This window comes from Marmota monax, unplaced genomic scaffold, assembly GCF_021218885.2.
Source record: "Marmota monax isolate L192 unplaced genomic scaffold, Marmota_monax_Labrador192_F-V1.1 WCK01_AAM20220418_F8-fsc00018, whole genome shotgun sequence".
NCBI classification, from domain to species: domain Eukaryota; kingdom Metazoa; phylum Chordata; class Mammalia; order Rodentia; family Sciuridae; genus Marmota; species Marmota monax.
This window is the reverse complement of record NW_026692201.1, coordinates 5,137,965-5,156,096: the sequence shown is the minus strand read 5'-3', so window position 1 is coordinate 5,156,096 and position 18,132 is coordinate 5,137,965. Positions and strand designations below refer to the sequence as shown.

Here is an 18,132-nt window from a genome sequence, read left to right as displayed (position 1 = left end):
CTGGGGCAGAGGAGTAGAACTGGCTGGCCTCTGGGCCCTGAATGCTGCCTATGGGAAACAGAGCCCTGCCCCTTGCCTGGGTCCCCTTAGCAGCTCAAACCTTGACACCTGGTAATGGAGGGGGGACTTGGGCCTACCTAGCCCTAAGCGATCCCCTCCCTTTCTTCCCCTGCCCTCTCGCCTTGCATGCTGCCCCTACCCCAATCCAGTTCTCCCTAACCCTGACCCTTTGCTCTCCAGTCCCTGGGCCTGGCCGCTAGCCTGAGCTTCTGACTGCATTCCTAGTGTCCCATGGAGTTGCATGGCATTGTTTCCTGTCGGGTGTGACCCAAGGGCCCCTAGCACACTCCCCTTGGTGCCCCTTGCGCCTCCCTCTGTCTCCTGGTCCTCGCACAGCCCCTTTCTTCTGTTCCCCTTGCACATTCCCCTGGCAATCGTGGGTCTCCTGCTCCAGCACAGTGAATATGGAAAGACCACCTAGACACAATATTTTGTAATATTATAACTCCAAGCATAAAAGAGAAGATCCTGAAAGAACCAGAAAGATAGAAACTTGTCACTGTTAATGACTTGCACTTGCAGCATAACTATTAACCAAATCGCATATATAGAATAAAAAATTTCCTGTTGTGGGAATTGGTATGTTTTGTTATTCCTTTTTTGGTCCTGAAAGGGTTAGTTCACTAACCCTGTTGACTCAGTATCTTAGCACATTTACTGGTGACTTTTTTGTGCAATTTGTTTTGAGTTTTAGTTCCTCAAATATTTTCTCACAATTTCCCATTAAAGGACAAACTCAGAGCATTTGTATTTAAGTCACATGTTTTCTCATTCTCTTTCCAGTTAGCTGGCTTTCTCCTTCCACTTGACCGTGACTCCAGATAAATTTCAAGGTAAGTTGGTGATCTCTCTGACAAAGGGACTTTTCTTCCACATTTAAACTTACAACCTCCCTTCTTTCTCTTGTTCTTGTTTCTTTCTTCAGAGGAAGGCTGGTATGGAAGAAAAAGGACAGGGGCTGAAGTTACCTAAACTTGAGTTTAAATCCTAGCTCCGTGACCATATTTACTTCAATGGCATTCTTGGTACTTATAGTCAAAGAGCATTGGAAAGGGCCTTGGCAATCATCTCTTCTCCCCAGAAATGATTTCACAGCCAGCAAAATTGACCAAAACTTTGTTGAGTCAATATATTGGTTCTGGATTCTCATGTGGGCCAGAGCGCCTTATGGGAAACAACTGGTTTGTTGCAACCCTGTGCTTATTTATCTCCAGGGAGGACAAGAGCTTTGTGGCATTTATTGGCCAAACCTGAATGAAAGAAACTATTTATGAATGTAGTCTTATGCTAGGGTGTGAGTTAGACCGGGGGACAGCCCTGTAGCATCTGGTTTATGTTTCCAAGTCTGGTTATACATCCTAGTTTGGGCCACTTGACTCCAAGGAGTATAAAAGACCCCTTCTTAGATGATTTATGGTTTTTGCTTTACGGTTATGCATCTGTTAATGGAATTTGAAGGCGGTGGATCTAAAACCAAAAGAAATAACTAAATTGATTAAAAAAGAAATCCAGGCACAGAGGAAGTCAGTCAAGGATACTGTATATTAGCTGGCATTGGCAAAAGTGAAAGTAAGTTAAAAAAGAGTCCTAGGTTGCCAAACCATGACCACTTCCTTCTGTATAGGGAAGGAACATGAGAGTGGGGAAGATGTTTCTTTTGGTGGGACTATGACCCTCATCTTATAGATGATCACTAAAGTGACTCTATAGGGAAAGGACATCAAGAGACAACTAAAAATATAATTATTCAAAGAGATAAGTAAACTGTAGATTGTCACAGAGAGCTTCTTAAACTATTGCTAATTTTATTTATTTTTGTTTGTTTTTTGCTCTGTTTTTCATGATACTGGGGATTAACTATAGGGATGCTCCACCACCCATTTTTATTTTTATTTTTTAAAGTTTTTTGGGGGAGTACTGGAGATAGAACTCAGGGGCACTCAACCACTGAGTCACATCCCCAGCCCTATTTTGTATTTTATTTAGAGACAGGGTCTCACTGAGTTGCTTAGCACCTTGCTTTTGCTGAGGCTGGCTTTGAATTCATGATCCTCCTGCTCAGCCTCCCAAGCCACTAGGATCACAGGTGTATGCCACCATGCCCAGCTAAAGTATATTTAATACATTTGTGACAAAGGAGCTCTTCCTTTTTTAAAGTACTGTCAAATGTATTTTCACATGAAAGGCATGCTTGGTCTTGATAATGATCTTCAATTTGTTGCAGCTTTTGCAGAAATGTGGGCAAATTCCAAATTGGTTGAGCTGGAAAAAATGGGGTACATAAAACATCATGTAAAGGGAAACTGTCAAACTACATCTATAGGTGAGATTACAGAAATGTTGAGATGCAACCAAGCACCTTTGGACTGGTGACATGATGATACAAAGGTAGCCTAAATTTTATGCCTTTGACTTAAGTGATGCTGTGATAAGAGGTCCTCTAATTGCTTATGTGACCTGAATGTCAGGAGAACAGTGAAGAAAGGCTGTTGCCGACCAACTAGCTCATTTGATCCTAGTTGTGCTAAAAGAATAAAAGATGAATAAACCCTCAGGACAAGAGAACTGAATGAATGTTCAGATGGATAATTACAAATGATATGAAAAGGCTGATTGTACCTCACTGGTATACCATGGGCTGAACATATACAAAGCCCTGGATTCAGTCACCATGCTGAAAAACAAAATAGAACTAAGAAATGACATGAAAAAAGGAGGAAAGAAATGGAGTTGCTGCTGAAATTTCAACACACCACTCTAAGATGATTCATTATGGTGGTTAGTCTGTCTGCTCCATTAATCCTTAAACTGTGAAAGAATCACAATGGATTTCTAATTTATACTAGCCTTGATGAATTAAAAAAAAATTATGATGATACAAAAGTGAAATCTACAGTCCTTTTAAAACAATGTGAGCTCAGTGGTAGAGTGCTGACCTAGCATGTGTGAGGTACTGAGTTCAATCCTTAGCACCACATAAAAATAAAGGTGTTGTGTCCATCTACAACTAAAACAATGTGATGTGAAGAAGAGGATGGTCAAGGTCTCTTGGTGCTGCCCCACGGGGGGCCTGATGATGTTTTACATTGTTATGGATAAAATAGCCTACAGATGGTAAAAAAAAAAATTTAGTAGTGCATAATGTATTGTCATATCTAAACCTACTGATGAAAAGTTAAAGTACAACTAAATTAATTTTTATGATATGACAATGCAACTATAGGTTTAAGGAAAAAAAAGTCTACACAAAATCTTGTACACAAGTGCACACAGTAGCATTCTTCATAATAGCCAAAAAAAATGTAAATAAGCCAAATGTTGATAAATGGATAAATAAAATGTGGTATATCCATATAATAGAATATTATTTGACAACAAAGGAAATATGAAGTATTATGTATGCTACAACATGGATGAACCTTGAAAACATTATTCTAAGTGAATGCAACCAGACATTAAGGACCACATGTTGTACGATTTATATGAAATGTCCAGAATGGATAAATCTAGCAGAGACAGAAAGTAACCTAGTGGTTATCTAGGGCTAGGAGAGTTAGAGAAAAATGGGAAACAACTGCTAATGAGCATTTTTGGGGGGGAGGGGGGTGATGAAACTACTTAAAAATCGAGTGTGGTAAGGGTTGCATGAGTCTGAATATGCTAAAATCTCTGGAATTATATTTTTAAACAGGTGAATATTATGATGTGTGAATTATATCCCAATAAAGCTGTGATTTAAAAATGAAAGATGGCAGGAATTAATGAGGAAAAAATTGTGTTGTACTAGAATATAATTATGTTGTCCATAATTATTGTGCTATCTTTCCCTGATATATTATTGAAATGGACATGATGTCTGAATGGGGAATATGTCCCTTACCCAAGCCTTTGAGGAAAAGGATTTCATGAAAATCTGGTCTTCATCTGATTTTATTTGGAGATGCTGGAATAGGGGTCTTTAGAATGACTCAAGCCTATTCAAGTGCTTCATTTGAAGCAATGCAGGATGTTTGGGAGATGTCAAGAGACTCAGCCCCAATTAAGGACATGTTAGATGCAGTTGTACTAATGATGATGAGTTCTTTGTTAAAAAATCTGGTATGGCCTGTGATATAAATTGATGATACAGGATATTCGTTGTGGACTACAGAGGATGAAATCCAGCTGTGCCTCCAATAGCTTCAGCCATGTCTGATGTGGTTTTTAAGAATGCAATATGGCCAGGCATGGTGGCACACACCTGTAACCCCAGTGGCTGAGGAAGCTGAGGCAAGAGGATCACAAGTTCAATTTTTTGAGGCTCTAAGAGACTTAGCAAGACCATATCTCAAAATAAAATAGCTGAGGATGTGACTCAGTGGCAAAGCAACCCTGGGTTCAATTCCTGGTGCCCCCCCCCAAAAAAAAAAAGTACATTGAAGAAATGTATTTATTTATTTAGGTACTAGGAATTGAACCCAGGGGCACTTAATCACTGAGATACATCCCCAGCTCTTTTTTATTTTTTATTTGAGACAGGGTCTTGCTAAATTGCCGAAGCTGGCCTCAAACTTGTCATCCTCCTGCCTCAAGCTTGCTGAGTTGCTGGGATTACAGGCATATGCTGTTGTGGGGCAGGGCACTCAGAAAACACACCAAGTCCCAGTTTTGTCCAAATTGAATAGTCTTTATTAAGCCAGCCAGCCGGCAACTGCTCCCCACAGGACTGTCTCTGCAGGAACAGCCCCAAGCCTGAGAATTTTAGGATATTTAAAGGTAAAAACTACATCTGGGTTGACGTTGCTGTAAGCAAGCAGGTACAGACACTGGATTGGGCAGTCTGAGAGACAATGCAATGGCTACATTGGTATTTCCCACAGGACTTTCCAGGTTGGCATAGCAGCAAGCAAGCAGAAGGGAAGGGGGTCAAAATGACACTAGTGGAGTACAAGTTAGAGAATGGTAACTAACGTCTAGACAATCTCTGACAAGGTATATTGTCCAAGATAAATGGAAAGCAAAGAGAACAATTTTACATTGTATAAGAATTGCTATTTTGTGTTGCCAGATATGCTATGCTAGGTAACTATTAATGGGTACAGAGGTGGGGTTTTCCCAAGGGAGAAGCATTTTTTACATGATATGGAGTCTCAGGGTAAAATGGAGTCTGTTTGGTCATTGCCCATATAGCCTGCCCCATAACAATGCCACAGCCCTGACTGAAGAAATATATTTATTAATGTGATAATACCTTATAATTTTTAGTTAGGAAAATAGCTTATAAAATAAAATGTATCACACACATAACAGTAAGTATAGTGGGTCACCTATAGCTTGGGTACAGAGCACTGCCATTTAGAAAGTGAGCACAATTAGAAAGTGAAAGCAATTAAAATAATAACTTTTAAAAAATCTAAGCCATCATGGTGATGTATACCTGTAATCCCAGCTACCTGGGAGGCTAAGGCAAGAGGACAGAAAATTTGAGACCAGTCTCAGCAATTTAGCAAGACATTTTTTTCAAAATGAAAAGTAAAAAAAGGGCTGGGGGAGCAGAGCAGCTCAGAGGTAGTACACCCCCAGGTTTAATCTCTAATACCAGAAAAATGAAAACAAACAGACAAGAAGCTAAATAATTTTATCAAATTACCACTACTGGACTATAACATTTTGTATATATTTTCCCTTAACACAAATGTAAATTTATGTCCATGTTACTGCATGTGTCCATGATGGACATTTGGAAGGTTTCATGATCTGTCTTACTGAGCCAGATCCTCAGTGCCTTCACAGTGCTTAACACACAAGTGAGCATTTAGCAAATATTTGTGGATTGATAAAGTGGATGAGCACTGACATTGTCCAAGCAACTTTTTTTTTTTTTGCCTTGAAAATCCAGGTAATTTCTGAATTCCTTCAAGTTCTGCCTTCTTCAGAAACAGTAAGGCAAGGCTGTTTATAGTAAAAGTATACCATAGCCAATCAACCTCCTTTTGTCCCTTTTTCAGAAAATGGCCACTGAGGGGAAGGCCTCTGAGGAGAGGATTTCTCAATTTGATTATGATTTGCTCCCAGAGCTGAGTACCCTTCTGGGCATAGATGCTGTTCAGATGGCAAAGGAAATGGAAGAAAATGAAGAGAAAATCCGAGCGAAAATGCAGAAAGGCTTTAACTCACAAATGCGCAGTGAAGTCAAAAGGTTAAAGACTTTCGTGACCTACGAGTCATTTAGTTCATGGATACCATCAGAGATGGCAGCAGCTGGGTTTTACTTCACTGGGGTAAAATCTGGGATTCAGTGCTTCTGCTGTAGCTTAATCCTCTTTGGTACCAGCCTCAGAAAACTTCCCATAGAAAATCACAAGAAATTTCGTCCACACTGTGAGTTCCTTCTGGGCAAAGATGTTGGTAACATTGCCAAGTATGACGTAAGGGTGAAGAATCCAAGGAAGAAGCTGAGAGGGGACAAAGCAAGGTACCGAAATGAGGAGACCAGACTCGAATCCTTCAAGAATTGGCCATTTTATGCCCATGGGATATCCCCACATGCCCTCTCAGCTGCGGGCTTCATCTTTACAGGTAACTTGAAATCTTTTTCTGAAGTGTTTCTCTAAAGTGTTTAAATTCCATATTCCGGTGGCATTTCTCAATATTTTATGAACCCTCACTTGTTAAGTGTGTTGTATCCGATATGAAGTCTGTTTTATTAAAATTGAACTTCAAGTCTGGGCCTGATGGTGCACACCTGTAATCCTCCCGGCTGAGGCAGGAGAATAGCAAATTCAAAGCGAGTTCTCAGCAATTTAGCAAGGCCTAAGCAACTCAGAGAGATCCTGTCTCTAAATAAAATATAAAAAAGGCTGGGACCTGGCTCAGTGGTTAAGTGTCTCTGGGTTAAAAAAAAAAAAAATTAACTTCAAGCAGGACATGTTGGAACATACCTGTAATCCCATCAACTGGGAAAGCGGAAGCAGGCTGATTGCAAGATAAGGCCCACCTCAGCAATTTAGTGAGAACTTGTCTCAAAATAAAAAATAAAAATGGCTGGGTATATAGCTTAGTAGTAGAGTGTTCCAGGGTTCAATCCCCAGTACTGAAAAAATTTCATTAATTTAAATAAGTTAATAAAATTCAACTTCAGTAATTTTGTTTTGATTTTGCATTTAGCACAATGTGTATTAATTTGTCAAGTATATAGAAAATAAGAATGTTACTGGTCCTTAAATTTGACCTTAGGTAATACTGGTTTTATTATTGTTATTATTATTAGTAGTAGTAGTAGTAATGGTAGTAGTAGTAGTACTGGGGATTGAACCCAGAGGTGCTTAACTACTGAGCCACATCCCCAGCCCTTTTTTTGTATTTTATTAGAGACAGGGTCCCTGGGTTGCTGAGGCTGGCTTTGAACTCATGATCCTCCTGTCTCAGCCTCCCAAGCCCCTGGGATTACAGGCATGCGCCACCATCATGCCCAGCTTTTATTTTTTATTTTGAGACCATGTCTTGCTAATTTGCTTAGGGTCTCTCTAAGTTGCTGAGGCTGATCTCAAACCTGTGATCCTTTTGCCCTAGCCTCCCAAGTTGCTGGGATTACAGGTGTGCACCACCACGCCTGGCTTGTTTATTTTAATCTTAAATCTTACTCTAACATATAGGGCAAAACGCATTTCAGAGCATGGCACCTTGAATTGCCATAGTCATGACATAGATGTTCTGATGGATGTGAATGAGAATTCTAAGAACAAATATCATTTACTGAGTACTTACTTCATGCTAGGCACAGAATGAGCACTAATTCTAATCCAACCAATATGCCCCTTTTCCTCAGATTTTAGTTATTCTTTATTGAGCTCAAATAATTAAGAAATGTGCCTGCATTTCTACAGAAATGGCATAGCAAAAGTCAAACTTAGATCTTCTCACTGATGTTTGTCCACTTCTGCATCATTTTGGTTCTGAGAGGTTAAAGAGCAAAATGTCATTCATGCCAGCCCCAGGAAGCACCTAGGGCAGCATGTTGAGTTCTATAGCTTAGAGTCCTCTGTGAAGGATAGCTATGGCCAAGGGGTCACTTTCTAGAGCTCAAAAGTGGTCATTTAAGGCAGGACTATGAAATGGAGATTCAGCCAGAGAGTTGTGAGAGGACAGGCAAGATGGAGCATGTCTTGTTCATACACAAAATGATCACCTCTGGTGGCATTGCTGGGTGATCAAAACATTTTCTTTCACATGTAGGTGAAAGGGACACTGTGCAGTGTTTTTCCTGTGGTGGATGCTTAGGAGACTGGGAAGAAGGAGACAGTCCTTGGAAGGAACATGCCAAGTGGTTCCCCAAGTAAGTAGATAAGTATTTTCTGATAAAATTTTTCAGTTTTGAAAAAAAAAAATCAGACAAAATTAAAGACAAAAGAGCCACCTTGCTGGAGTATCAGTTTTGATCTTTCCCTATCCAAAACTGGACTATCCCAGAATTATTCTATCCTTTCATTCCCAGCTTCTCTTCTGCAATTGGGATAGACCTGGTCACAGTGTAAAAAAAAATTGAATTATGTAATTTTAAACAGTTTATAAATGTTGTTTTATTACCCCCAATGCAAAGATAAGTTTTGCCAAGTTGAAGTTTCATGATTTGCCTCAATTAATAAACAAGATACTTTGCACAGAGATAGTGTAAAATGGTTTATAGAAGAAGTTAGAAAGTAAATAACAATGTTTGAAACAATCTTACAAATGGTTTCACATACTGCTGATATATGCCAAATGAAAATGTTTCATTTCAAAAACTTGAGAATTTGTTTTTAAATTACAATGGTCTTTATTTAGAAAAGGAAGCATATTTTAATTATTTGTAATACTAATTAGTGTCTTCAACATGGCTTTCTCTATTTCTACCACAGACAGATTCAATTCTTTAAAGTTTTTTAAGAAAGTTTTTTTATTTAACCACCTGTCAACATGTGGCTAAATCATATTTCATCTATCTCCTGCCCATCTGCCCTGGAAATAATATTAACTAGGTTATTTTAAAGCAAATCCCAGCTATTACATGATCCATAATATTTTAATACTCTTAATATTTTAGTGTGTAACTCTGAATTATGAGTGCCTTTTTAAAAACCACAATCACAATATTATTATCTCTCTTTAAAGAAGATGACCATTAATTCTCAATGTAATCCAATATCTGAGTCAGTAATCAATGCTCACCTCTCTCCTCTTGAGATTTTAATTTATAGATTTCATTCTTCCCTGTCTTTTCTTCCTTGTCATTTATTCATTAAAGTAGCCACATATGGGGCTGGGGTTGTGGCTCAGCGGCAGAGCACTCACCTAGCACATTTGAGGCCCTGGGTTTGAGCCTCAGCACCACATAAAAATAACTAAATAAAATAAAGGTGTTGTGTCCAGCTACAACTAAAAAATAAATTTAAAAAAAAAAAAAAAGAAGAAGCCACATATGGCTGAGGATGTAGCTCAGTGGTAGATGATTTGCCTAGTCTTTGTGAGGCCCTGGGTTCAATCCCCAGAACTTCCAAAAAATAGAAACAAAAAAAAAAATAGAAAACCATACAAGCTATATAGGGACTTGTTTGAAGATCTATATAGGAAAAAGTCTAAACCAAGCAGTAGATACCCCTTGGTTTGGTTTTGTCTGTGGGTGAGGTGGTATGGGATTCTTTGAAGATTTAATTAAATAACTACACATGCTGTCAATATGGAAATAAAGAATAATTACATCAGAACAATGATAATTCTCACAAGTAAGTTTCAGGGTAAAAATTTTTGATAGCTTTATTGAAAATTCAACAATTCAGTATATTTTTAATACATATTCATTGGGATATAGGACAACTGTATCACACTATTGGGTAATTTTTAATTATTTTTTATTATAGATGTGAATATCTTCAAAGTAAGAAATCCTCAGATGAAATTGCCGAGTATATTGAAAGCTACAAGGGATTTGTTGATGTAACGGTAAATTAGAACAGCAAAAATTTTCCCAAAGTGTCTTTGGTTGCCTAGTAATATCTGAATCACAAGGTGGGAAGCATTCTTTTTGTGTCATGGGTTCTATTTCTTTTTTCTGTCCTTTCATTCCCAGCTTCTCTTCTGCAAAAAAAAAAAAAAAAAATCACATCCTTTTGTTAATTTCGAGCCCCTAGAATTTCTTTTTCCTGGACTGCCTTCTTTTTTTTTTAATTAACTATTTATATTTATATATGACAGCAGAATACATTACAATTCTTATTACATATATAGAGCACAATTTTTCATATCTCTGGTTGTATAAAAAGTATATTCCACACCAATTCGTATCTTCATACATGTACTTTGGATAATGATGATCACATTCCACCATCACTTATAATCCCATACCCCCTCCCTTCCCCTCCAACCCCTCTGGGACTGGCTTTTAATTGGCTCTGCCTGCCTTCCTGATAGTCTTTGCTCTTTTGCTGAGGCCATTCCCGCAGATTCTTGGAGCTGACCACTTGCCTGAGTAAGTTCTTCTGATGAGAGACCATCATCCACAGAGGGTCTTCCTCTTGGTTATTTAGTTAGCCTCAATCAGTAAGGACTTCCTAGGGGCAGGTGACAGGAAACCCATCCCAAATTGGCTTAAATACAAAGGAATTGATTGGCTAACAGGACACAGAAGACTGGAACCCAGCAGAGAACCTGGACTAAGAGTGGGGGAGGAGGGGTGCCTCTTCAGGCAATTTTCCCAGAAAAATCTGTTGCTAAATACCTAATGCACTTCTGAATTTTGTTTCCTTCCTCTGTCCTGTACTTCTTCATTAGTCAAAATGAATCTGTGGTATCTAAATGCACTTCTGTTTTTGAGTCAAGTCTCTTGAAAAAGGGACCCTGACAAGGTTTCCTGTTGGGTATGTTTTGGAGCTGAGGCCTTCTGAGAAACTGAGGCACCATGAAGACCCCCTCTTCAAACCCTGATTCTTACGATCAAGTCAGAGAGATTTCAGACATGTCACTCAGCCTAACAGGAATGAGTTTATTGAAAGGATAGGAAAAAGGAGGGGAGTGGGTCCTTTCAGAAAGGAAAGGGACAATTTGCCTCTCCTGCACTCCAATTTTATTCCCAGAGAAGTTTCCAGAGAGTTCTGCCCAGGTCTACCTCTTGACTTTTGACTGACAGCAGAGTGACATCAGACTTTCAAGTTCCCACTGCCATGGCAACTCTGGGTCACTTTGGCCCATGCTGACCAGTTCTAATTGGATTCTTAACCATACATTCTTACAGACTTTATCGTTAGGAGAAACTACCCTTATCTCTTAGAGTTTCACAATCTGATCACAAAAGTCTCTTCCTTCAGGGTGTCTCAGGTTCTTCTCATCAACATTAATTTGGACATGCATTTCTCCTGCAGTAAACAGGTAGTTTGCTGGAAAATGTGACATAGCCTGTCCACCGAGGTCAGGCAGGGCTGCAGGCAAATTGCCTCTTGGAAAAGAAAGCATGTGGGGGTCAGCACAGTGGGCCCATCTTACAGAATTATTCTCTTAGCCTCATGTTCCCACCGTTCAGGTCTGTCTGTCCCCTAACAGGTACAGGTAAACAGTCACTGAAAACACATTCAGCATTAAGAGAATTCATTAAAAGAATGTTTCTCCAACAACTCTGCCCTTTTTATTTAATAGATTCTTCATGGTGTATATGGGGGTTCTTCAGTTCTTATTCACAAATAGGTATATATAAGCTAAATAATCAATAACATGAATTTAATTTTCCTCAGGGAGAACATTTTGTGAATTCCTGGGTTAAAAGAGAATTGCTTATGGCATCAGGTAAAAACTCAGAAATATTCCAAAGGCTTTGCTTGTTTATTTCTTCTTTGGCATTTTGATTCCCATCATTTTTTTTAAACTCTCCAGCTCCTCATTTTACAGCACTTTCTCCCCACCCCCACCCCCCATTTTCCCCTCCCTGCTCCCCCCTCTCTTTGTGGTACTGGGGATTTTACCTAGGGTCACTTAACCACTGAGCTATATCACCAGCCCATTTTTACATTTTGTTTTGACACAGGGTCTCACTAAGTTGCTTAGGGACTTGCTAAATTGCTGAGGCTGGCTTTAAAAACTTGGGATACCTCCTTAATTTTTTTTTTTTTTTTTAGTTGTAGATGGACACAATAACTTTATTTAGTTATTTTTTATGTGGTGCTGAAGATCAAACGCAGCGCCTCACGCATGCTAGGCAAGCGCTCTACCACCGAGCCACAACCCCAACCCCTTAATTGTCTTTTTATTTCTAATTTTTTTTTAGTTATAGATGAACATAATATATTTATTTTACTTGTTTATTTTTATGTGGTGCTGAGGATCAAACCCAGTGCCTCACACGTGCAAGGCAAGCACTCTGCCACTGAGCTACAGCCCCAGTCTCCCTTAACTGTCTTTTAAGAATCATTTTCATAAAGAGATTTCTGCGCTTATAGAGTAACTGGGTTTAGTATAGATGAACGTAGGGAAATACAGTAGGATTTGTTCCTTAATTGCCATTTCCTTGAAAACAACTGAATTTCCAGATAAAATGTCTTGAAATCATTTTTAAGTAGCTCAATGTGCTTTTAAGAAGTTAGAGCCAGGCATGGTGGCACACACTATAATCCCAGTGACTGGGGAGGCTGAGGCAGGAGGATCACAAATTTGAGGCCAGTCTCAGCAATTTAGCAAGGCCCTGTCTCAAAATAAAGAATAAAAATGGCTGTGGAGGGCTAGGGCTATTGCTCAGCGGCAGAGCGCTTGTGTGAGGCACTAGGTTCGAATCTCAGAACCACATAAGAATAAACAAAATAAAGGCATTCTGTCCATCAACAACTACAAAAAAATTTTTTTTTAAATGGCTGTGGATGTAACTCAGTAGTAGAACACCACTGGGTTCAATCCCCAGTATCAAAAAGAAAAAAAAAAGTTAAGGAATATTCATATTAAAAGTGAAGTAACAGTAAGAACCCAAGAGTTAAGTGGAACACTGGAGCAAGCTTTCGTTTTTAGGAAATTTGCAGAACAAAGGTAATATAAACTTATTTTTCAAAACCTCTCAGCATGCTAAAGATAGGAATCAAAGGTCAGGGCTAGTCTGAGGCAGAAAGTCCAAAGGAGACTACCAAGAGTGTATATCCCAAAGAGCAAGAAATAAAACTGCCTGTTCTTAAGGGAGCTTACAAGGAAAACTATCTTTTTAAAATCTTGACACTGACTTTGGAAGGAAGGAAATCTACTCGAGCTTTTTCTTATTTTATTCTGGTGTTAGATGATGAAGAAATAATTTTAAAATATATCTTACTATATAAAATTTCAAACACATACAGAAATTAGACAACTGAATTTATACTCATGCAATATCCAACATTCTGCTTCAGCCATTCTTATGTGATAGTCTTGCTTCATCCACATCACGTCTGCCTTCCTAACCAACCCCATTATTTTGAAACAAACTCAACATGTCAGATCAATCCTTCTGTAAATATGGAGGGATAACTTGAATTTTACAATACCAAAGCTTGCTGGTCTCACCCTTTCTTTATTCTAGCTTATTGCAATGACAGTGTCTTTGCTAATGAAGAACTACGGCTGGACACTTTTAAGAAATGGCCCCACAAATCAGGTCTGAAAACTGCAGCTTTGGCTAGAGCAGGTCTTTTCTACACAGGTGAGTCGGTGGTTGGTACCTTCTCGCTTCTTCGACCATTTAAATCCCAAATAGACCTTATGATTCTAGACTTGCTATCCCTTTTCTGCATCATTCCTTCCAGATTACTTTCCTTGCTCATCATAAATCTCTCTCAGTTTTCCCTACTTCCCTTAGGAGGTAGAACCTTGAGGTCCAGATTAACAATGAATAGAAGTAGTCTGGGATAATTATTGCATCTTTTCCTTTCTATATATTACTTTCCCCAGCCCCAGGAGACTGTCACAGAACACTTTTGCTTATTATTCTTTAACCACAACTTAGGTGGACATAATTTCCTGTAAGAGGGGCTAGGAAACTTAATATTTGTCTTGGATAGCAATATGCCTAGCTAAGAATTGAAGTTTCTATTTCTATGGGAGAATGTGAGAGACTGGGAATATGGAAAGCAATCTTGGCTACACTCTGCTTGGAAAAGAAAATCAGGGAATTCATCTGCATGATTTGGAAGCATGAAGAATCTTCCACCAGTTCCTTGTATTCTCTAGCTTGTGGTCATCAGGCAGTTCCACTCTGTAATCCACAAAGCTTTTTGCCCTCAGTCAAATTTTTGCCTGAGGGACAACAGGGGGACTAGGGTAAGACTATTCGACCTTTCCTAGGTACCTTGCTGGTCTTCCTCAGACCAAGTGTACCCGAGTTACAGCAGAATTTTATTTAACTGTTTAACTAAAAGATTTTAGGTATCACAAATTTAAAAGGACAGCTCAGACAGGGGAAAGTGACTGTCACTTTATCTAACAGACATATTTCATTGGCATGAAAAATCTCAATGCTGGGCTGGGGTGAGCTCAGTGGGAGAACATTTGCCTAGCATGTGTGAGGCACTGGGTTTGATTTTCAGCACCACATATAAATAAATAAAATAAAAGGCCATCAACAACAACAAAAAAAATCTCAATGCCTCACAATTTTAAACCTTTGGAAGGAGTGTTTACCCTTTCTTCCTACTCACCCTATTATGTTTTTCTCTTGCCACTTTCCCTCAAGCTCCCTACTGTCCAGGATGCTCACCCTCTTCCTTTTCAAACTCAGTCATCTGGCCCTTTTAGGATCCTTCAAGCTCTAGGACCTCATCATACTTTTGGCCAGACATAAAGGGAGACTTTTCTTTGACCCAGCTTTGTAGTACCTGCAAGAGTCCAAGAGTGAAAGGAAAGTTTTAGAGGCTTCATTTCCAAGGGTTCATTTCACTTGGCAAATCCAAATACTAATTTCCTTCCAAAGAAATATAGACTCGTAGGAAACTTGGTCCTATTCTAGAAGAATAAATTTGACAATAATTTCCTTATTTTTCCCACTGAGCTCCAAATATATTCTTTCTTTCTGATTTATTTATTAAACAAATACAGTTTGCCCAAGAAGTGCTAGGCACTCTTTCAGGTTCATGAGAAGCAAAACAGACAAAAATCCCCTTGTGGATCTTGAATTCCAGATTCTGATTGCAAATCTCTCTGTTGATAGGAGAATGGGGCCAGGAGAGGGTGTTCATCAAAGTGCATAGGAGCATCCAGTGACTACCCCACTTCTGACTGGGGACCAAGAGTCCTTCCTATACAGAATATTACCTTGCTGGTGACTCAGCTTAGGACTTTTCCACAAAATCCAATTAGAGGAGAATTAGATTTTGCTAATAAAGATCTGATGGTTATTATCTGGTCAGTTGATGAATGCACACAACAGTGACACTGATCAAGTTTTCTTCCTTCCAGGTGTAGAGGACATTGTTCAGTGTTTTTCCTGTGGAGGATGTTTGCATAACTGGAAGGAAGAGGATGACCCATTAGAAGATCACACCAAACATTTTCCCAAGTGAGCAGAATGAATGTTTAGTGTCTATGACTTTGAGTGCACTTTAATGATTTCCCCCTTATTATATCTATGGATGAAGTGTTTAGTTTCTTCTCTGATTCAGACGATGAGGACGTGTCTTCATGTCTTTCATCCCTTTGTTACCATGACACTTCCTGTCTATCTTTCCTCTCATTATAGTTATGTCTTGGTTTGGGTTAGATCAATATATATATATTTTTGTGTGTGTGTGGTATTGGGGATTGAACCTATGTCCTTGTCCTATCTACAAACTGAACTATATCCCCAGCCCAGATCGATATTTTTTAAAAAATATTTTTAGTTGTAGATGGACACAATACCTTTATTTAATTTATTTATTCTTTTATGTGGTGCTGAGGATCGAACCCAGTGCCTTATTTGTGCCAGGCGAGTACTGTACCACTGAGCCACAACCCCACCCCAGATCAATATTTTTATTTTACATGTTTACTTTATTATAACTACGTAAATACAATGCAGAGCTAAAGCTTGTAATAAATTGTGGCATTTTTTTTCCTTTCCTGTCATTTGCCCCTACTCCCAGTACTAAGGATTGAACCCAGGGCCTAGCACAAAATAGACACATCCTCTGCCGCTGGGATATATTTCCAGTCTTTTTTTTTTTAATTTTTTAAGACTAAGTTGCTGAGGCTGGCCTGCAATTTGTGATCCTCCTGCCTCAACCTCCCAAGTAGCTAGATTTATAGGTGTGCACCACCAGGCCTGGCACGTACATCATTTTATGTAGGAAGTAATAATTGCCTTAAGAGGATGTTTGTATATTTTTTGAAGTAAAATCCGCATATTAACCATTTAAAAATATTTTAGTTGTAGATGGATGAAATACTTTTGTTTTATTAATTTATTTTTATGTGGTGCTGAAGATCAAACCCAGTGCCTCAAACATGCTAGGCGAGCGCTCTACCACTGAGCTACAACCCCAGCCCCACATTAACCATTTTTTAAATGCACAGTTCAGTGGTGTTTAGTACATTTACAATATTGTGCAATCATCTTCTTAACTCCAAAACATCAACCCAAAAGAAAACTCTACTCATTAAGCAGTCACTCCTCATCTTTCCGTGCTATTCCATGCCACACCTTTGATAGACACCAATCTGCTTTGTGCCTCTGGGTTTACCCAAGTAGACATTTCACACAAATGGAAGCATGCAATATGCTTCCATGCTGTGTCTGGTGTGTTTCTTTCTTTGTTATATTTATTTTATTTATTTATTTTTTATGTGGTGCTGAACATCAAACCGAGTGCCTCCCATGTGCTAGGCAACAACCCCAGCAACAACCACTACAACAACCCCAGCCCCCTGGCTTCTCTCACTTAGCATATTTTTTGGAGGTTTATCCATGTTCTAAAGCGTATCAGTATTTTATTCCTTTTGAAGCCAAATAATATTCTATATGGATATACTACATTTTATCTATCCATCCACTGGTTCTTAGACATTTGAGTTGTTTCTACCTTTTGGTTTTTATGAATAGTGCTACTACAAAGTGGAAGATACTGTTTGAGTACCTGTATTCAATGCTTTTGGGTATAGAGGAGTTGAATTGCTAGATTATATGGTAATTCAATTTTAGCTTTTTGTCAAACTGTTTTCCACCATTTTAATTTCTTATCAACAATATATGAAGGCTCCAAATTCTCTATAGCCTCGTCAACACTTATTTTCCGGTTGTTTTTTTTTCAGTTATCTTACAGCTATTTCCTTAGCTTTTTATGCACTTAGCACCAGTTCATCTTCAAATTCTCCCAAGTGTTTAGATATCTTCTCAGTCATTCTAATCTATCAAATATCTCATCATTTTCATCTCCTTGAAGGAGTTTCTCCCAGAATGTCTTGACTCGCTGCAGCATGAACTACTTATCCTATAGTCATCCTGGGATCCTGGGATCTTCATGATCATCCTGGACATTCCTCTCCTGTGTTGTTTCTATTTCCTGGATCTAATCTCATTCTCTTCTTGGTTTACTTTCTCATTTTGGAGGACTACTCAGCCACAGTACTCTTGGAAAGATTGTGTAAGAGATATATGATTTTAGTTTGAATATAACACATATATTTTAATGGGTGTATCTATTTTCTCCTACTCTCACAATTTTGGTAATTTAGTTAGGTATAGGATTCTAGACTGGAAGTTATTTTGTCTTAGTTTTTGGTACTGGGGATTTACCCCAAAGGAAATTTACCACTGAGCTGTTTGACTGTTTTTTTCCCACTAATGTCTTTTGTTTCTTTCATACATCACAATAGTGGACTGCATTACATTCATAATAATTCATTCACAACACAATTTTTCATAACTCTGTATATAAAGTATGTTCATGCCAAATTATGACATTATACATGAGCTCTCTTATTGATTTTTTTGCATTACAATTCTTTTTTTTTTATTTTTTAGTTTTTGGTGGACACAACATCTTTATTCTTTTTTATTTTTATGTGGTGCTTAGGATCGAACCCAGTGCCCCGCGCATGCCAGGCGAGCGCACTACTGCGTGAGCCACATCCCCAGCCCCTGCA

At 38.7% G+C, this 18,132-nt stretch overlaps 1 protein-coding gene across 2 annotated transcripts in view; it reads left to right on the top strand.

The window, feature by feature from the left end:
- The first annotated feature begins 771 nt into the window (after positions 1-771).
- Positions 772-18,132, top strand: part of Naip (NLR family apoptosis inhibitory protein) — a 34,929-nt gene continuing 17,568 nt past the window's right edge. For both annotated transcript variants that reach the window (XM_046427467.2, XM_046427470.2), the window contains exons 1-7: positions 772-893; positions 6,048-6,618; positions 8,275-8,374; positions 9,936-10,017; positions 11,799-11,850; positions 13,598-13,717; positions 15,469-15,568. In XM_046427467.2, coding sequence (XP_046283423.1) covers positions 6,051-6,618; positions 8,275-8,374; positions 9,936-10,017; positions 11,799-11,850; positions 13,598-13,717; positions 15,469-15,568 — 1,022 coding nt within the window. In that variant the 5' untranslated portion in view covers positions 772-893; positions 6,048-6,050. The remainder of the gene's footprint in view (positions 894-6,047; positions 6,619-8,274; positions 8,375-9,935; positions 10,018-11,798; positions 11,851-13,597; positions 13,718-15,468; positions 15,569-18,132) is intronic.